The sequence below is a fragment of the Cinclus cinclus genome, chromosome 7 (genome assembly GCF_963662255.1).
Source record: "Cinclus cinclus chromosome 7, bCinCin1.1, whole genome shotgun sequence".
Classification (NCBI taxonomy): domain Eukaryota; kingdom Metazoa; phylum Chordata; class Aves; order Passeriformes; family Cinclidae; genus Cinclus; species Cinclus cinclus.
The window spans coordinates 40,945-68,870 of NC_085052.1; the positions used below are offsets into that span (position 1 = coordinate 40,945).

General features: G+C 38.3%; 1 protein-coding gene across 1 annotated transcript; it reads right to left on the minus strand.

Annotated features, from left to right (window-relative positions):
- Nucleotides 1-1,831: 1,831 nt before the first annotated feature.
- On the minus strand, nucleotides 1,832-26,777 carry MSH4 (mutS homolog 4). The gene is made up of 20 exons (XM_062496872.1): nucleotides 26,515-26,777; nucleotides 24,387-24,551; nucleotides 23,438-23,601; nucleotides 21,380-21,490; nucleotides 20,510-20,625; nucleotides 19,704-19,877; nucleotides 17,341-17,513; nucleotides 16,509-16,576; nucleotides 13,810-13,884; nucleotides 13,344-13,408; nucleotides 12,615-12,784; nucleotides 11,666-11,802; nucleotides 11,155-11,258; nucleotides 10,194-10,318; nucleotides 9,167-9,367; nucleotides 6,844-6,962; nucleotides 6,208-6,336; nucleotides 4,592-4,766; nucleotides 2,822-2,910; nucleotides 1,832-2,478 (listed from the first exon to the last, which is right to left on the minus strand). Exons 1-20 carry the CDS (start codon nucleotides 26,768-26,770, stop codon nucleotides 2,293-2,295), a joined length of 2,802 nt encoding a protein of 933 aa, XP_062352856.1. The 5' UTR covers nucleotides 26,771-26,777; the 3' UTR covers nucleotides 1,832-2,292.
- Between the last annotated feature and the right edge of the window lie 1,149 nt (nucleotides 26,778-27,926).

Consider the following 27,926-nt stretch of genomic DNA (forward strand, 5'->3'; position numbering starts at 1 on the left):
ATTATGGTTTGTATTTCTATTAGCTATGTAAAACCCCAACTGCAACCAAATACAAACCAATCCAACACCCCCTCTGAACCACACTCGGGTCCTTCCCCTGCTCCCCTTTCCCACGTGTTCTACGGCCACCCCTCCCTGGGAATGTCCTGGCACCCGTGGGTCCCTCTGGGGGAGGGCACCCAGCACGGCCCCCCCCCCCATTCCCCACTCCCCTGCTCCTGCGCCGCAGCGTGGCTCCCTCTGCCGGGGACCTCGGGCTGCCCCGAAACACATCGGAGCCCCCCGAGTCTCCACCCCGTCCCCCCCTCAGCCTTCTTTCCTCACCCCCAAAATGAAGGCACAGAACCGCTCCGGCTGCCCTGGACGGCAGCACGGCCCTTGATGGGAACCCTTCCCACGGGTCCATGCCCCCAAAAAGGGACCCTGCTGGCACAAGGAAAGGGGGGGGGGGGGGGGGGACGACGGGGGGCAGCCCCCAGGAAGGGTGAAGTTCCTCCCCAGCCCCGCACACACAGAGGACACGAGGCAGAGAGTGGCAGCAGAGAGGACACAGGAAAGAAAATGAAGATCGGGGTGCAGGATGAAAGGGAGAAAAAAAATAAATAAAAAGCAAAACCACAAAAAAGGGATGCTAGATGGGCAGCACGAGAGAGAGGGATTAAAAAAGAACAGGGGCAGCGAACGGGACACAAGGATCCCGGGGGAAACAATGGCACGGGGAGCACCACAGAGCCACGGGGAACAGAACAGGAACACGAGTGAGGCACGGAGAAGGACAGACAAAAAGACGGAGTCCCAAACACACAGCAAGGACGCAGGGACACAGAGACAAAAAGGGAAACCAGGACCGGGAGACAGGAATCGACCACGCCACGTGCTCGGGACGGTAAAGACGGGCACGGAGCGGCACGGGGACGGGGACAGAAAAGGCACGGCCAGCAGGACAGAGGCTCACCAAGAGAGCGTGCAGTCAGGGAGCAGCACTGGGCAGCAGATGCACACAGTTAGAGGCAAAGGGACACCGAAATGGACAAAAATACAGTCACGGTGCAGGGAAAGGGAAAAGGAGAGGAAGAAAGAAGGAAATATAAAGATGCAGGCAGGGAGACAAAAAGCAGGATGGAACAGGGAGAGGAACTGAGCGACATTTATTAAACAATTATTAAGGATTTATTTCTTGAAAGAAAAAGAAGAATATGAGAAAGTGAAATAGTGGAAGGAATGAGAGTGGGAGAACACAGGACAAAAAAGGAGCACAAAAAACACACTGGACAGAGAGAATGAGTGGGAAGTTGGATATAAGGCTGAAAGAAAAACAGGACCCCCCGGATTAATTATTACAGAGTGTGGCTGGTGAATGTGTTAAAAACCACCAGCTCAAACAGAACAGGTTATGGTCACTGATTGGCCTGGGATTCATTCAATTAACATTTGTCTCTTGGCAGGGCCATAAAGCCCCTGATAAAACACAAAGTGAAAGCTGAATGGTTGATGTGCTCCAGCTTTGGTCCTAATCCCAGCCCGTGCTGCCAGTGACCACCCTGATCTCTGACCCTTTTCTCAGGGAAATTTCACCACCTCTATCCGTTCCCTTCCTCTCCCAGCACTTTTGTGCAACCACAACGAACATGATGAGAGGTTTCATTGTTGCCTCTTTGGAAAGGAGGTTCTTTGGAAATCCTACTGTGACTTTGAGCAAGAGGAGTATGAGAAAACTCAGAACCTTTATTGCCAGTAACATCAAACACCTTGCTCTGGAGAAGAGAGAACAGCTTGTTTTTACACATCCAAATTCCTTCAAGTTTCTTCAAGCTTCATCTGTGTCCTGGCATTGGGAGAAGTGAGAAGTGCTTAGCACAGCACAATGAATAGAACGGTCTCATTTTCAGAAGACACAATTGAATGAGAACAGACTGCAACACTGCTTTGAGGCAATTTGGGCACATATTTCCCTTTTTGCAATCTGAGCTTTCTTTTGTGTCACGCCTGAAATTCTGAGTTCCTTATTACTCTGCCCCACTCCTTCCCTCTCCTTTCAGTGCTACCCTAAAATGATGAAAATTATACATCTTATCATCAAAAAGAATTGTGTTCTACACAGAAGGCAAATGCTTTTATTGCGGGTATGCTGGGGGAGGGGGGAAACCCATAAAGGATATGGCCTTCCATTAATGAATGTAATTCAGACAAAGAATTAAAAATATAACAGAATGTGAAAAGACAGTACTAATACTGTGGAAAACAAAATCATCTTGCGGTTGCAAAAATTAGAGCAACAGCCTCTGTTACATGTTACTGTTGCTCATCATTTTTTCCAGGTGTGGGACAACTGGCTTCATACTTTTTCTTCAGAGCTTTCAAATATACACGCAAACTGTCAGGGTCCAGTCGAGAATTTCTGGCAGTCTGAACCAATCTCATTGCTAACTGGTATGCAGCTCTCTGTTTCATCATTTCAGGAGTGCTTTTCTGCCTGTGCTGTTCTTAAAAATACATATGCATTAAAATATGAAATAAATTGTGTTCTATTATAAAAATACTAGTATTAGCTATTTATCAGCCTGTTTTTGATCTCAGAATTCTTGGTTTGTATACAAACATTACATCCACTGTTCCTTTACCCTAAGGGCCATTTTGTGTTGTCAGCCAACAGTGACCTTCAGTATAATCTTTCAGAACTGGTTTCAGAAATACAAAGTTTAATGAAATCTGTTTTAATAAAACATAGGTAGTGCTTAGCCTGTATCCTTTCAGAAACTGGAAATACATTTTACTTGCATAAAAACTGTAAAATACAGTATTATAATTTTCTACTACATACCAAAATTTGTTTTGCAATGTGATTTGTGATTTCCTTTGCATCCAAAATTATGGATGATGGTAGGGAGGACACTTCTGCAGCTTTTAGTCCTAAACATATAAAACACAGATCAGGATTTTTAATGTGATTTTTATCCCTACCTTCCATTTTATGTCTTCCAGTATTAAGTTAGTCTGTTTTCCTAAGGGGTAAAGATTTAATTTTTATTAAAATAATTTTGGCATATATTCTCTTTGTGTGTGGTTTTTTTTGTTTGTTTGTTTTGTTTGTTTGGGTTTTTTTGTTTGGTTGAGGGATTTATTTTTTGGTTTTTTTCATTTGTTCCAGATTTTTTTGTTAATAAACAGTAAGGTTAGGAAAGTCACAAAATAAAATGTCTACTTTGTTTTAATGCTATCTCTGAAATACACCTCAATATCAAGTTACTGCTGGTAATACTGTAAATGGGTAGAATGAGACATATTAGGGGGCTAAAAGGAAAAAAAAAATGGCACCATGGTGTCAACAGCTTTCTCGGTTCAGTTTTTTAATTTGGCAGAAAATACAAAGCTTTTGCTAACTGCACTCTCAATTACGCCCAGATGTCTAGTGGACAAGGATGTCATTTTTCAGCTTCTTTACTGCCAACAGCCAAACTTCTGGATACTTGGGGTGAGAAAGAGATGTAAATTTTTTTCCTGCCCTAACATGATTTTTTAACTTTTTGTTTACACTGTACCCTGGAAAGTCTGTGTTTCATTGGGTGGTTTAATACTGCATGAAGAGCCCTTGCACCCTTCCTTAGAATGTGACTTTTCTCAAGTAAGGTGAAGCCAAGACACCAGCACTGAGTTTCTAAAGGTCTCCTGTTCTCAGAGATGACTCTCTAGACACACAGTTCTTCAGAGTCGGTGGTGTGGCATCTAAAATTGAGCTTGCGCTGCCAAAGTTAAACAAACTTATTCTGAAATTCCAACCAAGAAAAGCTTTAAGTCCTATTACCTGAAGCTTAACTGGAATAATTTCTAGTCTTTGGTTACCAAATAGCTTGCAGAAGTCATGTGCAGCTAATTTCCTCCTGATTAAATGTTACCTAAATCAAGGAATTAACAGCCAAATCTAGTGTTTGTAAGCATACAGATTTCTTTAAATCTTTGTCATTCACTCTTTTCTTTATTGACCCATAATTAATCAATCTGTACAATCTACACAATAATTCATTCTAAAGTTAAAAGAGAAATAAATCCACTTTACAGAGAACACTGATGCTTTTGTAGACCTTCTCAAAATTGTCTTAGCCTAATATACTGTAAAATTCCTCTCCTTTTTTAAAGAAACTTGATGCCTTTTTGCTAATCAAAAAGGGCCAACCTGATGTTAACCAGTGATACCACTGCTTATGGCAGACACATCTTGAGGTCTCTACAGAACAGACATTCACTTCTGCAAGCACAGATTAAATGAACTCCAGTAGCATGTGCTCAGAATGACTCAACTCATTCAAACAGACATGAATCAAGGATACACCAACATCAAGATTTTTTTTTTTTCACTACGAAATATCATATAAGTTCTTCATACTACCCAAAACTACTCTCTCTCTACATAGTTACTTAAAACACACTGATTTGGAACAAATTCTACATCTGCAGGTTGCTTTATCTCTCTCTTTGAGAGAGGCACAAACTCAAGAGAAAACTGTCATGACAAAAAATATTGTTAGATGCCTAAAGACAGAAATAATATCTTGTGTAACTTTTGCCAACTCTAAGTCACAGTGGAATACATTACCGTAGTTCTTTTCCTCTGTGTATCCTTTAGAAAGTGAGTAAGTGTAAGCAATTTTCTCCTTATTTCCAGCACTGCTTCTCACATGTTGCACTTCAAAATGGTAGTTTTCCACGTTGGGATATAAAGCGTCTATATGACATAGTTCCAGGAAATGTGTAGCAAACAGTGTAAATGCCTAAATAAGGAAACAAAAAAAAAGCAGATTTATTCTGGCAATGATCCATAAATAAATAATAATAAACAAGAAAAATTAAATAATCTCACAGATGTCCAGGTTTTCCTCCAAAACACTGAAAAGCTGTCTTTACATTACTAAAGCTAATGAAAATCCTTAGGGGATGCGTTCTACCATTGGCAAGTACATATTTTTCCAACTGGGGATTCTCCTGCTCATTTTTCAATAGAATGAAAACAATATCAGAAACAAGAAAATACATGACGCTTACAAAACCTCACCAGTATCGGGAATGATTGTCAAATGCCTGCTTAATTCTCTAAAGGAATTCTTTATCAAAAGTACAGGTGACAGAAAGTAGCTGAGCTTTGCAAACCAAAAAACCCACAAAAGTACTCTGAATAAACTCCGTGGAGAAACAAACACCTGCACATTCCAAAGGTTTGTAACAGCCACCTGAGCTTGATGACATGACTAGAAACAGAGGTGAATTTTAGCAATCCATTTAAAATTATCTTCCACTTTTCTAAACAAGTTTCTAACCTCTGTGACCAATTCCTAAGTTGTGTGGAGCTACCAGGCAACCACCAGGTAGAGGTTCACCTTCAACATTCAGGCATAAAGCAAAACTAATACTTAACTAAATACGCAAAACTAAACAGACTGGGTTATTCTCTTTCCAGACAGTGTTACAAGCTTGCAAGCAAATTGGAAAGATGGGTACGGGTTTTAGATTAACTAGTTAGTTTTCTCCACAGTAGCTTGTGTTGTGCTGTTTTGGGTTTGTGACCAAGCCAGTACTGACAATTCCCCCGTGTTCTAGCCACTGCAGAGCAGCGCTTGCACAGCACCGAGGGCTGTTCTGCTCCTCACCTGCCCCACCAGCGAGCAGCCCGGGGGTGTTCCTGGAGCTGGGAGGGGGGACAGCCAGGATGGCCGAGCCAAACTGACCCGGGCGTGTCCCACACCATACTGCACCACCACACCACAAACCGGGAGCAAGGAGGAGGGTCGCTCGGCCTGCCTGGGAACAGGCACTGTGAGGAAACGCCCGGACATCTGCCTGCCCTGGGAAGCCGGGAATGAAGTCCTCGCTCTGCTCCTGCACATGGCTTTCCTTCACTCACTGAACTCAGCCCACGAGTTCTCCTGCTTTTACCTTGCTGATCTCTCCCCCATCTCACTGTGGGGAGTAGGTGAGCACCTGGCTGGAGTTTAGCAGCAGCCTGGGGTTAAATCACAGCAGCCAGTGAACAGAACTGCAGCTTATGTCAGCACCTCATTCCTCTAGCACCGTAATTCTTATTGTTCACTGGTTATGAAAAATACCATATTCACCCAAGAAATCTTTGGAAGACCCATATTAAATTCAGAGAAAATACTTTACTTTCAGGATGACAAAACAATTTTAAGGCCTAAATTTCTTTCAAAACAGAATTACCTTTAAATTCAACAGATATTCACAGGCAGCATAACAAATGCCAATACCTTCTTCGGCACTGGTACCTCTGCCAAGTTCATCGATAATGATGAGTGACTTATCATTAGCATTTTGTATGATGTACGTTATCTAGAAAAAACATTGAAAATATTATAATTCCTATAAATGTGTATTTTTAAAAGGACTGTTTTTGTTATTCAGACAGAACATAATGCAGAAATTTAAAAAAAAATCTCTTGAGATACAGCAATTTTACCTTTTCAAACCATTCAAACAGCTGTCAATTCTAATCAAGCAAAGACTCACACTACAGCACTCTTCCAATGAACATATCACTTAACCTCAGAATGGTATCAGTTTGTGAAAGGAAATTGAGAGAGCTTAGGCCCCTACAAATGATAATTTAAAGTCTAAGCAAACCTAACAATATTGAAAGTACTGTCCAACAAAGCACTGAATGTTACTCACACTGGAATATCTTTCTATTTAAGAGATGCCTGGTTTCCTATAAAACAGATGAAGGCTGAATATTTACTGTTTTTCAAAGTACACTCTTTCAGTGGAAATATACTAGTACAATTTCTATTAGTTCAACAGTAAAAATGGCCCTTGGACCTGGACAACTGTACTTCATACCTCCTTCATTTCCTTCATGAATGTTGATGCATTTGTTTCAATATCATCATCCATACCTATTCTGGTAAAAATCTGCTCTGCAATTCGAAAAGAACAATACTCTGCTGGGACATAAGAACCTACAAAGCAAGTAAAATACAAGTTTGTCTCATTATTGTGACACTTGCCTGAATAGGTCACTGGGGAAAAAAATTACTTTTACACTTGGTTTCGTGCACAGCAGAGAATGCTTCTTACTTTATAAAGTCTTTAAGATTATGTTCTACCATTAATTTATAAGAAAAAGGTTATTATACAGATAGGATAATTAAAGAAGCTTATTGTTGGCTGCTAGGGGGTCCATGGAGATCCAATGCTCCAGACCCAAGAAGCCGCCAACCTTCCCAGAGAGAAAGAGTCCTGCAAGGAGCTGCCTTCTAGGGGGTCTTCTGGCTGGTCTCCTAGCTGCCAGATGAGCCTCAGCAAGCGATGGCCATGGCCACCAGTGATCAGCTCTGATCAGTGATTTCATCTCAGCCATTCCAGCTCTGCTTACGAGGCTATCCCAGGCCAACTCAGGGACAGAGAGATGGGAACTGTCACATGGCAAATTCCACAGAGATTCCTTTATTATGCAGCAGCTCTGTGAAGGGAGCCAGGAACGACTGCTCCCTTCAGAACTGGGGAAATACTGCGGTTTTTATGGGGGAGAGCAAGGGTGGTACCAAGGGGGAAAGACCAATGGGTTGCAAAGGATTAACATGGGTACTATGGCATGGTGGGATAGCTCACCATGATAAGAAAAGGTGAGCCAACCTAAGGAGCATCCTTCCAGGAGGGTTGAGATAAGCTAATCACAGCCCACTCAAAGGACATCCCTCCAGGGCAAGGCCATGGGAGGAGCCAGGGCAGGCCCATAGGGCCTCCACAACTCCCCCTTCTGAATTTACTAAGAAGGCCTAACAGTTCTTCTGAAGCAACAAAAAGGCATGAAAACATAAGCAGCACAATCAGAATTATAACAAAAATCCACAAAATACCCTTTAGCAAAGAGGAGACCCATCCCATTAATCCCCACTGTCTGGGCAGATTTTTTGAAGCATCTTGGAGCTGGTAGGAAGGAAGGTGAGGTTTTCTTGGCATGGCTTGTCAGGAAACTGAGTCAGGAAAGGGATTTTATTTTTCCAGCATGGACTGGCACTTCAGTGGCTGTTAGGAATGCAGTCGGCTATGAATGAACTTGTACAAGGTAAAATGGAGGTGGTGTACCTGTTGGAACTCTAAATAGAAAAGGACATCCCTCAAGGGCAAGGCCATGGGTGGAGCTGGGGCAGGCCCATGGGCCTCCACAGCTTATCACTGAAACCATTACAAAATCATATGCCTGAACCTGCTTGTGAGTCTAAAGGGATGCAGAAAAAACAATGAACTCTAGGATTGTTTTACATTTCTGTGGTCACTGATTTACTAATCCCCAAAAACATTAAGGTTCCCAAAATCAAGATGATGTTGCCTTCATCAGACTTCAAAGCACAGTAGTTTTACCCAACAGGAAAGAACAAGAACCTTTTGCCAAAAACTTCAGAGTCTGCTTTATTCATATTAAACTCATGTCTTTGAGAGTGATTCCTCAATAACTTGCAGTTATCAGGGACTGAACCCACAAATGAATGATGAATACATTTTAATGTCCACTGCTAAGTAGCTTCATTCTATAGAGTTAGGTCTTTGACTTGTGCTACCAGACTTACTTTTAAGAAAAAAGCAATGAGGAATTCCTGAATATAGGAATAAGTCTGTTGGACCTTACAAATAGTTGGTTTCCTTTTATAACATTACTAATAGAACCTTGCAGTATTTGTTACTACTTTTATTTGAAATAGTTGGTTATTTATCTAATAATCGTACTTGTCTGGAAACAAGTTTCTCTATGTAATTTAGGTATGCTCAAGGTCACGTGCTCCTTTTGGATGACTAACACATGTGTCTGACCAGCACACTTAACACTGGTAAACTCACTATCAATCTAGCCTAAGGTGCTAAACTGGGTTATGGTGCTCCAAAGAACTAGGGCATGCAACTGTGCTTCTCTGAAGGTGGGCTGGGAAGGCTTCAGGATACACAAATGGGGCCCCAGAAGTTTCCAGTGGCAGATCAAAAACCTTACAGTTGCCTCTGTCAGCAACACAAGAGCTGGTAGAAGAAAATGGACTATAAATTACCAGTTAATATTTTATTTAGATATAACATTATTCTGGAAGCTAAATAATTCAACTGTAAATATTTTTAACCAGAAAAAAAGATGTGCTGCAGAAGATGATTAATATTGTACATTCTTACTCACCAATCTGTGCCATAATTTGACAGAGAGCAATTTGTTTCAGGTATGTTGATTTTCCACTCATGTTCGGTCCTGTTATAATGACAAAATTGTTGCCCTCTGTCAGGTACGTGTTGTTAGACACAGGTTTTTCCAGAGCTATCTTTTCAAGAATGGGATGCCATCCCTGCTTGATTGCTAAAGTATCGGTAAATTCTGGACGAACTAAATGAGAAAAAAAAGATGCAAACCACTGAGGTGTTAGTGTGGGAACCTTTACATTAGTAAACTAGTATGTTTTGAGAAAAAGTTAATTCTTCCAGAGCAGAGCTCTTGGGAAGAATTACCAGCCACTTTCAAATTCTGATTATCATGCAAGCCTTCCAAAATTTTAGACTACAAAAAGAAACTCATAACTAAAATTTTATTTCTAAATTAACATTCTGTGGTTTTGTTCCCTAGTAAGCAGGGCTGGACTCTAATAATAAAAATGCAAAGAGCTGAAGCATTTTTATAAAGTATAAGGGCCATGGACTTCTGTTACTTCTACATTTGTGCCCTGTATTTGCATGGCAAACAAGAAAGTAGCATTCTTTCTATTTTTGTTGTTTGCTACCATACTGATTATTTGGGGATGTACCATGCCTACAAATATCCACTGGATGCTGGTACTTTCTCTATGGATTTCTGTCAGAATACAGCTCTTTTCTGAACTGATTACATATGGCTCCTCTTTATGCACCAGCATTAATGGAACAGAAAAAAGCGTAAACAGAGAATGTCCACACACTTCATGCTTTTGAACAGAATACGCGTCATTATTTTGAGAAGAGTGACCGGGAAGGCTTATAGCAGCTAACTAGCAGAATTTAATTTCGATGGATGGAAGCAGAAACAACATCAGCATAAAACTGCCAAAGACAGACCAGAGACACTCACCTACAGACTACTGAGACACAGAAAAAGAAATGGAACCAGACAAAAGAGCCTGGTTATTCTCCCTCAGAAGGGTCTTTCTCTGCCCCAGAAGAGAATCAAAAAAGAAACTTACCATAATCGGAAAGAGTGCAGGCATGGGCAAATGAAAGCAACATATCCAGCATAGACACAATGTCGGACAGCTTGTACAGGCAATGAATGTGTTCATAAATCTCATTCAGCAGTTTACACACTATTCTGAAATAAGACACTGCTTTAGCTGTTGCACAGCACATCCTGTCACTTTATACAACTTACAGAAATACAGGAACTATCATGGTCATACTGCATACAGGAGAACAAAAGGTCACTCAGAAAACCCAATCACGTCTACCAGATGCAAGCAAATGCATACATTTCTTGGAAGTAAATTAAGATCTTGTACCATCATCTCAGCCAACATTCTGCTGCTCACACACAAGACACACACCTCAGATACCAACAACTCATATGAAAGCTTCACATGGAGAATGAGCTCAAAATATAGCTATTAAATCAAGTATGCTTCATTAACATACTAGTGCATTGTGACTCGAATTCCCTCAGACCTTAATGTTAAACAAACCCTACACGGTTGCTAAAAAGAATTTCTATTCAATTGACAGGTAACATTACACTTACTAAGCTGTGAATCAGAGGGGAGAGCAACATGACAGGCAGCAAGGACAAGATACAGAAATAGACAGTTCTACTCTAAATATAAGGAAGTGACTAAAAGTAACAATTCTGCATTACTAATACAAAACCAATGCATTTATTGTGCCGTTTTTTGCAGATAATTCACCCATAAAAATTTTACACGATGACCACTTCTATTAATAAATGCCAATATATTTGCAATCATGTTTAATACAATTCAATTTATGGGGGATTCTTCTGTCTCAGGAACTACACTTGAACAGTGTTGCTTTTGACTGCTTCTGTAAGTAGCTATAACTTAACAGAAATATAGCTTTAAAAACACACGTAATTAGCTGAAAATTGTAGAAAATAACCCTACTTCGCAAACATTAAATAGTTTTAACAGGTCTTACAAGTAGGTCATGTGATATATTTCTCTCAGGGACTCCTGACATCTTTCATTCATTTTTATTAAATCTGCTGAAGTGAAGCTGTATGTGTTGTTAATTTTCGTGATCTATGGGGAATTGAAACCAACAGTAAGAGCTTGCTTGATTATCAGAAGGAAAAATAGCTTCTAAAAACCAAACTGGAAACCATATGGGGAAACAAAAGAGAAAAAACAATGTCCGGTTTCATTTTTACTGTATCATTTTTAGGAAAATTACATTTAAGATAACAATTAGTAAGATATACAACCTTATTCTTACACAGAACATAACTGCATGTATATGCACATTTTTGATAACAGAACTGAATATAGGGTAGTTATAAAAGCATCCCAATTAAAACTTCATTTACTTCTAAATATCTTCACTGAAATTATTTGTATTGTTGTTTATTGTATAATGTGTGCTTTAATAATGTATTATATATCACAAAGTATACAAATATATTATGCTAAAACATAATTTGTGCAGATACCTTTGTAAATTCTGAAGGAAGTTGGCCATTAGGTAATATTGAACAATCAGCATTCATCTGGATAAAAAATCCACGAGCAGAGCTGAAACTTGTTTTCATTGGCAGGCTGTACTTTCCTGCAAGTTGCGTTATCATACCTACACACCACATACAAAGATTGCACCCACGTTATAAACATTCACAGGCTCCCCCCCTCCCACCCACTTGTGCTGCCACAAAGATGGAAACTGCTAATGGAAGCTTTCAGAAATACAAACCAGTACCATCTGCATCTTTCACTACGTATGAACATAGGATTAAAATAAAACAGAACTTCATTATATATGACAGGTGCTAAAATTTCTGATGCTCTTTTGGGTTTCCCACCATAGACTAAACTAAAATGCTCCTTGAGCTAGAAATCAACAATTTTCACTAGAAATCAGTTCCAGAAGGAACTTTTTCTTCTGTTTTGACATAATGAAAAACAGGAAGGTTCTGAAACACAGTAATGCACATCATGCTAAAACTCATTTTGTTCGTATTTTCCAACTCTTACTAGCTTAGCTAAAAGATAGGTAACCGATAGATCAAGACTGCTTAAAATATAAAGAACAAAGAATTCAGATATTTTAAATGAAGAAGCTAAAACAAATATTTACATGTTTCATGCAGAATGTTCTAGGTTTAGTAATTCTGTTCTATTACTTCAGCTTTTTTGCACTTTAAGAGGACAAGGACTAACAGTTTGGAATACAGGAATCACCATGTAATTATTCAATTTTATTTAAAAAAACCTGAATTTTTCTCTGGAAATGGAGAACTTCCGTTGTTTATCAATGACAATCAATTCATACCAACACTAAAGACTTTTTATGTATGAGAAGATTATAAAACATACATAGTTTCTATATGTCAAGTGCAACGTATGTTCAACTCCAAATACACACGAATTTTAGTTTGGAAATACCTGCTATGTCATCAACAATTTCTGTGTATGTTCTACGAGCTATGTCAAGGAATTCATTGATGTTAGGCTTAACAGCATAGCACTTCTGGGTTCTCATACTCAGACATCCTTTTGTGTATCTTGTATCATCATTAATTACACTTGTAATCTTTTCAAGTATAATTCCAAATCTGCAATATCAGTTGCATCACTAATTAGAAACATAATACTTCACACTGTTTACTTACATCATCATCCCCAAATTACAAGTAGCAGTATTACGAGTCAGTGAAGGTATCTTTAAACTTACTACTGCTAAAACAAAACACTACATTTCATTTCTATTTTCATATCAGATTGAACTGTAACTGCACCAAAGTCTGACTAAAAATACTACTCACATCTTTGGGAGATATAAATTATTTCTCAAATATACTTTTTTTCAAATACATAACACTTGATTTTTTGCATGATTATGGAGATTCATGGAAACCATTACTCTTGTCATTTCAGAATTATTTCTAAGGGAGTTCAGTTCAGCAGCAACTCCACTATCACAGCTAGCTCTCTTGCTTTTATCCCTGGATTCATTAGTTGAAAATTAGATTTGCTGACAATTAAAACAGCCTGAAGCAAAATAATTGAGCTATGCCCATAACTATGAACAAGCAAAGATGCAACATCTTTTATCTTACAGGTACTTTTGAAATGAGAGTTTCTAACACAGTAGCTAAGTATTATGATAAATACCTTGTATCTTCAAGAGAACTGTAATAAGCCTTTAGCAGCTGTGTGTTACAGCTTCTTAAAGCAGCCTGTTGAAGATTAAAATATGAATATGACAGTTACTGCTTTTTGCAGCCTTTTTAAAGGACTGAAAGTTTTCAGATTCAGTGAAGCTAATCAGCACTTGTATAAAGAGCCTGCGGAATCCGAGCAGGAGTTTCTGTTCAAGGTTTGTTACATAATCAATTATTCAGGGAAAGGCAGGAGCCCTGCTCTTCACAGCACAGACACAAATGCCTATTGCTGACTGGTGTTAGGAATCAATGGACTATGCTGGCAATGTTGTGTTCTGCAATTCTATTCTTTGTTTACTTTATCGATCCCTTCCAGCTTGAGATATCCTATGAAATGTAATAAACTGCACTTCATAAAAGTAAGGACAAAATTTATTAAAAAAAAAAAAAGAAGAAGAAGAATAAAGACCGCTTACTTTCAGAGGCTCCACAAGCTCTAAGGTATGCTTCAGGTAGATTAAATTAGTTATTTTTGATTCAGCTGTTTTAACCTGTTGAAAGATTTTCTGAATATTGGAGGTGTTTGTATGACTGTTCTAAAAAGTATCTGAGAACTAGTAGAACTCATATTCTTAACAGTAACGGGCTTATATATTTAACAAAAATTCCTGAAATGCTTCATAAGCTCACTTTGACAACTTCGTGTCTGCACAAAAAATGTTTACCTAAATTTTACACTACCTGCTGTGATAGTCTGTCCATCAGTAGTTAAGATTTTCCTGTTTGAACTGATGACTGACTTTAAGAACACCCTGCTAGCCCAAGCTGTGAAAACTTCTCATCTTCTATGTATACTTAACTCTGTAAAGCTCTACACAATTTGTAGACTTTTTCAAAGCAAATACATGATGTATTATAATGAAGCACACCACCTTTTCCATTAATACTGTTAAACACAACATAATGCAGTTTGGTTGATTGTTCTTTCATTAATACACAATGCACATCCTTAAATATCTGTACATGTGATAATAAAAAAATCCAGTAAATATTTCAAACTTTTTCTCACAATTATGACTGTTCTTAAAACCTTTCATTCACAGAATGGCTTGACCTTGTTTTGTATGCCCCATTTATATCCAGGATAAAGAATTCTGTGGCTGACATTAGAGCATAGCACGTGAAGTACACATGCACTGTGCAAGAGGGTTTTAAGGAAATAACACAGATAAACACAAATATAAGCACATGAACATAAGAGCATGACCCCATGTGAAATCTTTTTTCATTCATATATATAATATCTCTTTACTCTTGTGACTGATAGCACGTCTTATCTTACAGTCACATAATGATTTGGGTTTTTTTGTAAAAGACAGAACTAAACAGTGCTAAATGCATGAATGGAAGAATACTACTCTCTAAATAAATACGGGGTCTAGGTCCCATGAAGGAACCAGAAATCAAAAGAACTGATGTGGTCACACATGAAAAAGTGGTAGTGGAACGGATCTTCGACTCATTAGCAATTACAGAAATTTTAACTTAACTGGTGTTAAAAGTGAATTTCTGTACATGATATGCTTAAGCCCAAAGGCAGTACATGATTTCACCATTGACATGATTTTTCAAGTACCACATTGCAGCAAGATCAGAGGAAGTACAGTTTTTGAAGTCTAAGGCTTTTGTCCCTTGGAGTCCCCTTGAAGTGCCAGATGTTATTTATAAATAACATCAATGAATCAATGAACAGCAATGAATAGGAATGCTTTTTTTAGAAAGACAGTAAGTCCCTCCCAGAAACTCATGCTTTTTCCTAACTACTTTGTAACTGCATGACATAGCTTGGAGAGTGCTTATTAAAAAAAATGCTGACCTTTCCAAAACTACTTTTTAAAGTACTGAACTTGTCTGCCTGGAGAGGTGGTGGAGCCACCATCCCTGGATGTATTTAAAAAAAGACTGGATGCAGCACTTGAGGCCATGGTTTAGTTGAGGTGTTAGGGCATGGCTTGGACTCCATGATCTTGAAGGTCTCTTCCCACCTAGTGATTCTGTGTGATCGACAACTTCCTTAGGATGAGAGAATGCTCATGCTGAACATACCACTCACACACTTGAGTAACTGAAACTGTAGGCTTCTCAGATGTGCATCTCATCTGCTGCTTACAGTGAAAATTTTTACGGAGAGTAGGAATGAAACATACTGAATTGCCTAATCTAGCATTTGATAAAATCAACTGAGCTAGCACTTGAATAAGCATGTATTTTGCATGAATAGTAAGCTCTGCTATACTGGAACCAGTCAATGGTGAAAACACTGCAGTAAAAATGTTTGGTGTACATTCTCCTATGCATGCATAAAAGTATCCTGTGTCTTTCCAGCTTTAGTCATACAGACGAACTCATGAATTTATGTTACACATTTCTACAAGGAAAGCTGGGAGCAGTAATTATGCTGGTTTTTGACTATGTCATTAAAGAGATTTATCTGCATTTACGACTGTCCTGTTTGCATCTGTACCTGATTTTGTTAACTACAATTAGACAAATCCTTTAGCTAAGCAGGTAAATCAGCGTGGGAGAAGATATTGAGAAGCAAAAGAGTTGTGTGTATCTAAGATGCTGACACACAAACATAAACATATGGAATCATCAACCTCAAGAGCAGTGGTAGAAGTATCTAACTCGAGTACAGAAGGCAAATGTAACTTTGAACACCACAATTTCAATATGCTCAGAGCAAACAAATTTGAGGTTCAGTAACCTTGAGCTCACTGTAGTTAAATATTGGTCACAACCAAGATTCACAGGTGAACTACAGGTATTTATTCCCTTTTGATATTTGTTATACATGTGTTAACATATAGACTGATATGTGAGGCAAGGTCTGATGAAAAAACAATCTTGCTTTTAGACATAACAGTCTAAAACAGTCTAGGACTGTAAGTCACTAAATGCTTTTTCCTTTTATGCTGATGTGAAGATAATTCCCCTCATCTCAGTACTGCTGAATAAAATGTACACTTAGGAAGAATAAACGTGGGGAGCGATGAAAGAGTAAACATTTCTGGAAGTACATTTGCATAAACTAAGATGAATTATAGATATCACATTTATATATTGCATGTTATAGACAAATAATTGATTTTCCAAGGTGTATTTTGAAACCTACTGTATCCTGCTTTGGAATCTGTACCAAAACTGAAAGTAGTTGTTCTGTATCCAGGAATTTTGAGATAACTGTAAAACAAAAGTATACACATCAGAAATTAAACTGAAACTGTAAGATGCATTTTCTTTGAAAGCACACAGTTACTTAGCTATACTAATGCTAATATCTTCCTTACATTGTATTGTCACAAATTATTGACATTATTAAAAACTAGCTTAAAAATAGCTAATTTCTGAGTCATTCTGTCACAACTATACCTACAACTTACTATACCTAAGCATGCAGTGATCATTGTATGGGTAGACTCCTGTCAATTCAGAAATACGGCTTTTTCTTAGATTGAGTCATATTTCTCTTGTGACACAGATAAAGATTATATGACCCAGTTTCAGGCAGACTAATTCTAGTATTGCATTTTACCTTTCTCTGCACCATATGCTTTCTGAAGCAACAGGAAAAAATATTTATACACAAGTATGATTTAAGTAGTGTTTGCCTTTTCATGGATGCATTATATATACTGGTACATCAAACATAATGCATACCCAGCCATGGTGGTAAAGAGACAAATTCCAACTTTTTCAAAAAGCTACTGGCTCACAGACTTCTACATACTTGATCAGAGAAATTCAACTCTTCTAAGCAAAATACTTGAGAAAAGTATCACTATGATAATACAGATTACTTAAAAAAATTAAATGTTCACTATGCCACCTAACAAACCATTAAAAATACTTTTCAAGCATACTGAGTCACAGTCCATACTTTCCTATATTAGAAAAGAATGTTTAAAAAGAAATAGAGTATTTGGGGTTACAAAATAACCTACTACCTGCTTGAAGACCAAAAAAGAGCTCCTCATCTTGGAGTAATTCCTGAACACAGTCCAGTCTTGTGTTAATTGTTTCAGCATCAGCTAGAGGTTCCAGGATATTAGATCTAAGTCTTCGACTTCCACCAGGAGTTTTAGTGTAATTTAAAACACCAAGAAGTGTGTGACCATTCCTTTGAAAATAAAATAGATATGAAGAACACACACACCAAAAACAGAGATGGCAAGTGTCAGGAGACATTTACAGGCAAGGGCATCCTACAAATCTGAGGCATGCTTTGGCATGCTTAGCATCTCCCTGTTTGCCACGTCTATTATATGAACTACAGCAGTTTAGGAAGCTAGGAAATTTAATGTGATTTAATATAATATTAATCAATTATATCAGTACAGAAATACATTTGTACTTAGTATTTTATTCATATTTTGTAGTAGTATTCCATTGCTACTGCAGTGGTAAAGTTCACTTTTCCCCTCTCCATTAAACTAACTAAAAATGAACAAACCCTACACAAGGAGGCAAATTATCAAGTTATAATCAGAGAGATCAAATACTAATCAGAACAATTTACTTGAAATAAATTTCTGAAAATAATTTAAAATCTACTTAGAAGTCAACAAGAGAAATAATTTTTGGCTTTATTCTTTTAAAGAACATATTTCAGCCAATACCGGAGACAAATAACATGCTTATAATTTCTAAGTATTTGTTTCATCTTTGTGGCTTTGGCATGTTACGTATCCCAGGGTTTCATACTTAAGGGTGATTGCATCTCTGTAGAATAAATAAACCATCTATAACATTTACATCTACTACACAGTTCTACAGTTTTAGAAACCTGAAATCTTCTATGCTATTGGCTGGAAGAAGACCCCTGAAACACCAGGGCCATAATAACATAGTGTTTTAAACCAGAACTTGAATAGGAAAAACCTGATACAAGTACACAAAACAAACACCATGAAGACAGGTAGGCAGGTAGGTAGAGTGAGCAGAAACACCCTGAAATACCATGGTATAAAAAAGCAAAGCAAGAGACAAGAGAATTTAAAAAAAAAAAAAAAAAAGTGGGGGGGGGGGGGGAGGCTGAAATTCAAACCCAGCTGTATTAAGGGTGCATTTACTGTATGATGCAACCCTTAAGTGACAACACTTCGGTGGAACTCTACATTTAGGAGAGTATCCACAGTGCCTATCTTTAGCCAGCTGAGGACTTCTAACCCTGCACAGTTCAATGAAGAGAGACAAGTCCCCCCAGAATTAAGACTGGCACACAAATTTGACTTAGGTGTTCCCGGTGTGTGCCTGTACTATTCATTTTTACTTGCTGCTACCTAATACAAAGATATGTAACCAGGCTTTGGGGCGAAAATCTAGGTAACAAAAATAGATATGTTTGGCTGATTCAAACTTGCCAATGGATCAGCAAAAATTCTGCATCGATAATGCTAAAAAAGCCCCTAGAGAAACTTCAAGCAGTTCATTTACTGCTGCTCAGCTCCTCCTGTAAAACACCTTCCTCTCAAAACCATCTGTGAAGTTAGGAACAGAAACATATTTTTTCAGAACAATATTGCTGCAAAAGTACCTTCCTATGTAAGTCATTCTGTGGTTCTACTGTATCTCCCCAAGGACAAAGCTCTTGTGAACAGTACTTGGAGAATCAGCAATGTCCTTTTCATATCAGGGTGAACATGTAAACAGAGGTGTATCTCAGAAACCGACAGGCAGCCAAACACAAGTTCCAAGTATTCCTCTTGCTAACCACAAGTGCAACAGTCTGGAGAAGGCAAACCTTGAAGTTTTTTCTGCCTACGAGGCAACCAACTCCCGATGAAGGAAGTGTCCCAAGCATCAATGTCAGTGTGGAAAACCACCATGCATTCAAGTACCACATTGCACATTCCCATCATTACAGAAATTCCTCTCTTTCCCACTATTAGATCTAAAACAAAACAAAACACCCTTTCAAGGCTGAAGCATGTCTCTTGGGTAAAATGAGTCAAAGGTGGGTGTTTTAATCCAACGTAAGAAACTTTGCAGAAATAATACCCCTTTCATGTCATAGTCTGCCAAATTTTGCATAAATGAAATTTTGAAGTCTGAATGAAACATACACATCAATGTCAAGATGGTTATGCATCATCTCTTTCTACAATTCACTTTAGGATTTTCTGTGCTAAAAATTTTGTGCTGAATTGTAACATATTTCTCTGCCAAAACACTTTTTTATAAGCTCTGAATGGGATGCAAGTTCTCTTATATAGAAAGAAATGTAATGGTTAGCTCTTTGACACAAATGTCAAGGAAACTCAGTGAAATCCATCTTTATCAAAACATAACTTGGAAAAACTATTCTTACCGAGAATCTCTGTTATTAATCACTAGTTCAAGATTTTGTGCTGATGATGAATCTATCATAGCTGTTTTCTCACTCCCCTGGAAACGCACCTTGAGTGATTTAGGAGCATAAACGGCGTTTTGAATAAATTCAACATATTTTAGCAAAGCTGCAGCAGCTGCAAGACAGTAATATCTTGAAAAAAAAAAAACAATCTTTTATGAATGTTGAATACTGCTATTGAAATACCACAAATGGAGTTCACTATAGGAGCAACATTCACACTAGTCACTTTGTGGCTCGGCAAAACTCCTGTGATTGAGAGCACTGGAAAAGCAGTATATTTCAAATATGCACAAAGCCATGTCTAGTGAGCATATACCCACGCAAATCAAATATTCAAAAATGTCTGAGTCTCTCTACACTCGACAGCCTGTACTGTGTCACTGGTACTGTGAACATACATATTTCAACAGACACAAGTGTGACTTGAAGACCCTGGACACAGAGTAGCAACACTTAAAATTGTTGATACATAGAAAATGCTTACTGAGGCCAGTAAGAAAGGCAATCATTGCTCCTGAGAGGTATCTTTAAGGAAAGAATGAAAAAGAAAGTGTGAAAACCCAAAAGAATAACCAACCATGTAACAGGCTTTCTATTTACATTTCTAGATGTATAGAAACACTGAAGGGCAAAATAAAAAAAGACAGCTCTGCTATGATTTTCTAACTTTTGCAACATGACACAGACATGTAATGAGTATATAAAATGATTTTGTTAAAAACTTATTTAGACGTAGTACGCTTTTCCTTATTCAAACATACTTTGATTGGACTTCCATCAAAATGGTGCTAAATTCCGATGCACACAATTGTTCAATATACTCCAAACCCTTCGTTTCATTGAAGTATTTTCTCTGGACAGTAGTAAAAGTCACATTCTGTGAAGATGGGGATGAAAGCAAATAGTTTTAGAAGTTACATTAGAGAGACCTCTGTATTTTTCTAGGGACACGTGTTTCCAATAAATCTAACAACTGATTCTGTGACCTGTCCTCATAGAAGTATTCATTATAGCTTATAAGCACAAGCAGGTCAATGTCACTGAAGGAGTGTGATGCACGAATTATTAGATGCACATGTGAGAAAAGGAGGAGAGAGGTCAGCAAGTAGAAGAGCAGTCAGGAAGAAGCCATCAGCTCTGCAGGCATGAAGAAATTCAGGTAGCAATTAATAATTTATTTAAAGGTTCTAGGCTATAATACTCATCAATTACTTATACCAGTACATCTCATCCTCTTTTACCCTGATAACACTCTTTCTCCTGTTCCATGATACATCAGCCCCACTGACTCATCAGGCTGAGAGAACAAGGGAGAAGCAAAGAAGAATGCTTGATTTTTTAATTTCTGTATCTTTCCTAGGTTCACTATTACTCAAATTACACAATGCCACAATTCAGAACTTTCAGCTTTCATCAGCTTTATACCTATCTCTGTAATTGTCAGTACTGGAAGCAGCAGCATGGGAGCTGCATTTCATTTATTCATTACCTTTCTAGTATTAGACCTGAAAATCATAGAAAACAAAATTGTCTGCACTTCAGATTTTAAAAGTTGTGTAAAACTCTCAAATCAACCATCATACAAATGATCAACAAGAACTCTAAAACACTGAATGGAATTTAAGTCTTACCTTGAAATGCTCTGTTACCAGACTGAACAATTTCGTTGTATTCCCTGCATCACATGCAGTGTTTGACATTATTATTTCTAGTGGTGTTAAAATCTTGAGTTTAGTAATAACCTGTACAAAAAATTCAAAATAGCTCAATAAAAAAACATATCTATTTTAGATAATAATGAACAGCAATAACAAAATACAGAGCCCTTCTACAATAATGATTCAAATTCATGTGTATCTAAATATACACAAAACTAAAATAAAAACAAACAAAATTCAGAGCTCATCTGCTGTTCAAATCAAACAGATTTGAACACAGATTCATGCTTGTCCTTGAAGCAAGAGATAAATATCCAAAACTATATTCCATGGCTATGGTGGGCAATAAGGACTTATTTCAACAGATGGCATCTTTCTGGGGTTGCAGCAGAAGATTACTGGTGCCGTGGATGATGAAGAAATGCAACATGTCTGAATACTACTAAACTTTTGATTGAGACTAGTTTTTTATTTTGTTTTAACCTTGTAGAGAAGGAAGTAATGGGACAAAACATCAACTTCAAAAAATATTACTAGTTGACATGGACGGCTGCTTAGCCAAGATCATGCTCAACTCCTGAACTTTGAGAAGAACTAAAAGATTTCACAGGGTTATGAATATTAACTTCCCCACCCAGAGTGGACTTAAAGCTAAATTTAATGGTCATGTACCATATGTTATACAGGGGGGAACATATTAAGGGGCGCATTTATCAGGCAGATCAGAAAGTCTGTACCTCCCAAGTATCTCAGCCAATAGGGAATGGCAAAGATTCTGCAGCCAGGGAGATTAGGATCAAAAGGAGGCTGCAGTCCTCAAACAACTTGAGAGACCCCAGGGGGAAATGCCCCATGGCCTCTCCCTTTGATCAAGAATAAAAGGTACAGGACTCCTCTGTCTCCTCCGTGGACATAAACCTCTGGCAACAGGAATTTTTTCACACATTGTTAAAGGAGGGAGAGATTAAGGCAAGAAATTAGGCTGTTAGGACGTTTCCTGCATTAGGGGAAAAGTAGCTGTACACTAGCATCTCTCTTTTTTGACTGGATGATGAATGCACTATCAGGTATGAGCACAGAACAGAGAATTCAGCTACCTAAATGAAAAATTAGGAACGTATGTGAACAAATAAAAATGCCAGATTTTATAATGGCAAGGCAGTAAATAATGAACAATCTGACCATGGCCTGAGAGGCAGCTATAAAGAATGTTCAATATGTAGCTGTGTGTGTTAAGACCAGAACAGCCTTTAAAAGCACCAAAGCTTAAAAATAAAACAAAGAAATCCATTATATGACATTGTACATTATACAACAACTGTAACGTACAACAGTGTTATAAAACATACATACACTGTACAACATTATATAAGACCGACTTTAGTAAACAGATGTGATGGTTGTTTATATACTGAGTCAGAGCTATTTACTGTCCTAACAGGGCTTTTGTTTCTTTGAATGTTGTGAAGATGCTACAAGCCACGTTATTTTCCAGCACGCATAACTACAACAAAACCACGAAATAAGTTGCTTCACTAGTGCTGTTGCTGCATAAACCAGAGATTACTCACCAAATTAATGTAGAATATGCAGTGCTGGCTGTAAATTGAGTGAGTTTCATTTCAAACTGAAATGGAATATTTATGCAACCAACACCAGAACTATCATTACTCTATCACACACACAAATACGTATTTATGCAGCTCTGATCTCAAAACTTTTGCCTGATGAAGAATACTTGGAAGTTCTAATACCATATATTGCCCAATGCTCTTCAAAACAAGGTATCTCAGTCCCACCAACAGTGTATTTTGCAGAAAGCCTATTTTTCTTTTGAAAAACATTCTTTCCTCTTTAATATCTGAGGCACAGTAAGTAAAATAGCAGTCTTTTTTTTTTAGCAGCACATTTTCTAGAACTTGTCACTCCCACTTTTGAGAAATCTCTTCCACACACCAGAAATTTAATTTCCCATTAGTCATTAAGCATTGTTCAAGAAAGTAAGTCACAATAATTAGCCCAATAAAGTACCTTGGCATAAATTGTATTGTCTGCAAATTGTGATAATATCATCTCAGGATTTTTTAAATCTATACTGGCCATTCCTACTTCACCTCTGGCAAGGCCTCTTCCTTCTACTACAGCTACAATAACTGATGCAACAGTATGAGCAGAAATTGCAGAGGAGGATGTAACTGTAAAACAGTCGGATATATTCAGTTACATTCAATGCAGAACAATGAAAGATTGATCAAGGAGCATCACAAACCACAGAGCAAGGATAAACAAATATATACATGCATGAAAGAATCATTATCAGTTCAGTCTTTAAGAACACTAAAGACTGAATTAATAATGATTAGTCAGACTGTGAAAGAACTAACTTTAAGTCCCATTACTTTTGCATTACCAGAGCACATAAGATACATGTAACACGGCACAAAGCATCACTACCCTCTAACACCATTTTGCTCATTCGAAGCACTGCAAAATCAAAAAACATCAGCTACTGTGTAGGTGTCCTGAAGAACTAGTGTTCTACACCTCTGAATATGCCAACATAAAATACATAAAACTTGCATCAAGAAACTTGAGAATTATGTTATATATGATGTCCAATCCATTACAAGCCTAAAAATAAACCCTGATTATAAGATATGCATGAATTTGGGCTCTTTAGTGACCATACTACATGTCCACAAACAATTTGATTTTGGACAATTTGAAAAAAGTCTGAATTCTAACAATGCTGATAATCCATACATGAATACAAAGTAACTAGCAAGAGGATGCAATACCAAAACATCTTCTCAGTAAGTAAAGTAGTATTTTTTGGTTGGAGAACTGTTCCTTGGCAGCATCCTCTGTGGTTGTTCTGAGTTTATTTTAATATCTTAACATACCACATTAAAATTTCAACTGTTTAATAAAATAATGTCAGAAAAGTTGAACTGTTTCCTCTAAGAGCTGTTAATCTTACCTGAATATCCTATAAGAGGGGTATGGCTTCTGCAACCAGATCTACCAGAAGAGAGAGGTGTTTTTCCTATACATGTACTATTCAGCCCTCGCACAGAGGAAGAACTAGTGAGATTCAATGTATTAGCATTTTCTACACAAGAACTTTTGTCCCCAAAATAGGATTCTGAGGGGAGAGAAAAATAAGTAAACTATTAAAACAGCCACAACAAATTTTTATTCAGGAAACAATATACAAAAAACAACTTACAAAACTTCATTTTTTATTAGCAGAAACAGATTTATCCAAACAAAATGCCATTCTGTGAAAGCTCTCTGGAGTATAAAATGAAATAAAAGACTGTTTTGAAAACAAGCTTGCATTAATATGATTATTTTCTACAATGAGAGTATGTGCAGTGCCAATAAAACAAATTATTTACATTGTTGAATTACTACAACAGAAATCACTTTACTAAGGACCATTTCATATTCTAATGAATTCTAGATTTATGAAAGAATGCTATAAATAAACTTTATCTCATATTTTCCCATCATTTGAAAAATCATTACCTAAAACTGCACACGTGTTTATGAAAAACTTTTTTTTGAAGCTGAGCATTCCCTTTAAAAAAAGACAAAGAACTATTTGGGAATGCTAACCCTTTGAATTTATGGGGATCAACTCTCAGAAATCATATCATTATCTACAATGTATTTACTAACATTATCTTCTTTTATACATGTATTTACGATCTACCTATGTTTTTAAATCCTGCAAAATCTTTGTCTCTGAACACTTAAGTTCCAATAAATTATTTGAGTAATTTACTTGTTTTTAATTATCTTGAGATGACTGAAGACATCTTTTATTTAGTTAACTGTTTTTTAAGATGAAAAAGATGAATGAAAATATAAACAGCAGATCCACATAAAAAACTCCAGGTGTTATAAAACATGCAAACACAAATGCTTCTGTTTTTTATAGTACATTAAAAACTGACAAGACAAAATAGTTAATTGATCATCTAAAAACAGTACTTAACTGCATGACTCTTTATCAAGGTTGGCTGGTACAAAAACATCTACAGTACTGGGGTTCTGGGGTTTGTTTGGGTTTTTTGGAGGGTGAGGTAGGACTTTGGTAAGAGTTTTTTTAATCTTGACTGCAACTAAGTGATAAAAACACTAGCTCAGACTCTTCAGTTGGGGACTTTTTAAAGAGTGGACACATCAGCATTCCAATGCATACTGATATTTTTTAAAAAACAGCATTCCCTTAGACTTTGGCATAAGTTCAGTCAGAATTTTGACAGAAGAGACTTCCTGTAGAAGGCAGTGAATCTGGTGTAAAGGGGAAAACAGTAATTTTAAAGACCAGATGAACCAAATCATACACAGGTATTTCTCAAACCCAACATTTAAGTCATGCCCTATTCTAATTAGCATTCTGTTTGGGGTTTTTTTAGGATTCATCAGTAATCATATATATTACCCAAACCCATTTTATCTAATTTCTAATCTATATATAATGGGGATACAGAGACATCAGAATTCATTGCAGGAAGAGTTAAAATTACTTCCTAATCTTTTCATAGTTGCTTCTCGTCTGAAAACAGCACATTTTTTCCTTTTTTTGCTGTGCACCAAGATACAGACTTTGATAGTAGATTTTTCTAAAGGGTGGCAAATAGCAGTATTGCATTGTAGAAGCAGAATATTCTTACCACACATCGAGACCGACAGGCTCTTAAAACTATTTCAAAGGCCAGGCAAAAAAATAAAAGCAAAACCAAAAAACAAAAACAAACCTCCCAAAACAACCAACAAATCAAACACAAACCCAAACTCATAACCAATATTTCGGTTCTGTCCTGTAGCAAACCCTGCGCAGCAATTCAAACACGTTCATTAATCCCATCAGAAAATTCAGCTACTACTATCTAAAGAAAATAAGAGATTTCTTTAAAGAAGTGCAAGGAACGATTTACATTGTTCTGGCCGGTTAAACGAAAAAAGTCGCCCTGACGGCTAGTCGCTGCTGCTCCATCTCAGTAAGCACTGCTTTTAGCAGCTCTTTCGGAACCCGACACGAGCAAAGAGAGAAAGAGAATAACGGAACAGAGAAAGGTCCGAGCAAGCGAGCGTACCTCCCATTTCGGAAACCGCCGACTTCTCCGCAGTGGTCCCGGCAGCACGGCCGGCTGCGAGGTCTTCCCCGCTGGAGCCGCCCGGCCGCGTCCCGCGGCTGCAAGAAGCCCCGGTGTGCTCCGAGCTGTGCGGCGTCTGCAGAAGCCCCAGGGTGTAGCGGGGCGTCTGCTCCATCCGCCCGCCCACACGGGACGTGGAAGAGTCGCGGCCTGTGTAAGACTCCGAGGTGGCCAACCGCCCGCGCGCGCACGCCATAGTGCGGCCCCCGCTTCCGGCACCGGCCCCCGCTTCCGGCACCGCCCCCCACCTTCCGCCACCGCCCCCCCCCCTTCCGCCACCGGCCCCCCCCCCTTCCGCCACCGGCCCCCCCCCCTTCCGCCACCGCCCCCCCCTTCCGCCACCGCCCCCCCCCTTCTGCCACCGGCCCCCCCCCTTCCGCCACCGGCCCCCCCCCTTCCGCCACCGCCCCCCCCCCTTCCGCCACCGGCCCCGCCCTCGGCACCGGCAATGGCCGCCTCGGGGCCCGGCTGTCGGGGCGCCCGCCCGGGGCCGAACCTCCACTCTCCGGGATGGGCCCTGCTGGTAAAAGTTTTCCGAGCTGCAGCTATAAATGATACAGCATTACACAGAGCTGCTGGCCCTGCAATGGGTTTCATTGTATATACGGAAGGGCCCCAGGAAGGCAAGGAAAGTGCTCTGCTCTTTAAAGCAGGATTACGGCATTTAAACGTAATTCATCCCGCATCAATTCTTCACCATTCAGACTGTTTTAGGAGGAGCTTGAGTAATGTTTACTTCCTGCTCAGGAGTTTGGATACAAAAAGATCCCCGAAATAATCACAAAACTAGTTTACCTCTGTAGTTGTCTCAAACACGTGCTTGTAAGAATGTTTTAGAGCACTAACACTGCTTTGCATATTAGCACCATGTAACATACACCACTAAAATGTTTCAATTCACATTTTGACTAGGCACAATTTTGTCTCTGTAACTAAACACACTTTATAAAACACTCCATATACTCACACCTTTTTTTATCCTGTAATTTAAAAGATCTTTAGAAATCACAGCCGACATAAAAAGTTACATTGACCAAACTTCCAATAATATTAACAGGATTTCAATCTAAAGTGAAGTGTTCTATGCTGCTATGCAATGTCACCCACATATTAAGTGCCAGGCTGTAAGAGACTAGAAACTCTGAAGACGATTCCATTTTATTTACAGAACATGGAAAAATACCAACTTTCTATCAACTAAACAGTGTTTGTTTTCCTGTGTGAAAAGAAGTGTATTTGCAAAGGAAACCACAACAAAAAAACAATAATTACTTTAAAACTTTTTGTTAACCTTTACAGTTAAATAAAACCTTATCAGTGCTTTCATTCCCTCACACTCAACACCAACCCTT

Excerpts from the sequence above, each read along its gene's own strand:
- MSH4 (XM_062496872.1), bottom strand. The coding sequence starts at position 26,770 with ATGGCGTGCGCGCGCGGGCGGTTGGCCACCTCGGAGTCTTACACAGGC. Across the intron at positions 10,319-11,154 it reads ATATATCACATGACCTACTT|AATAGTGTGTAAACTGCTGA; the intron begins GTAAGACCTGTT and ends GTCTTATTTCAG. Across the intron at positions 6,337-6,843 it reads TCATGAAGGAAATGAAGGAG|ATAACGTACATCATACAAAA; the intron begins GTATGAAGTACA and ends TGTTTTTTCTAG.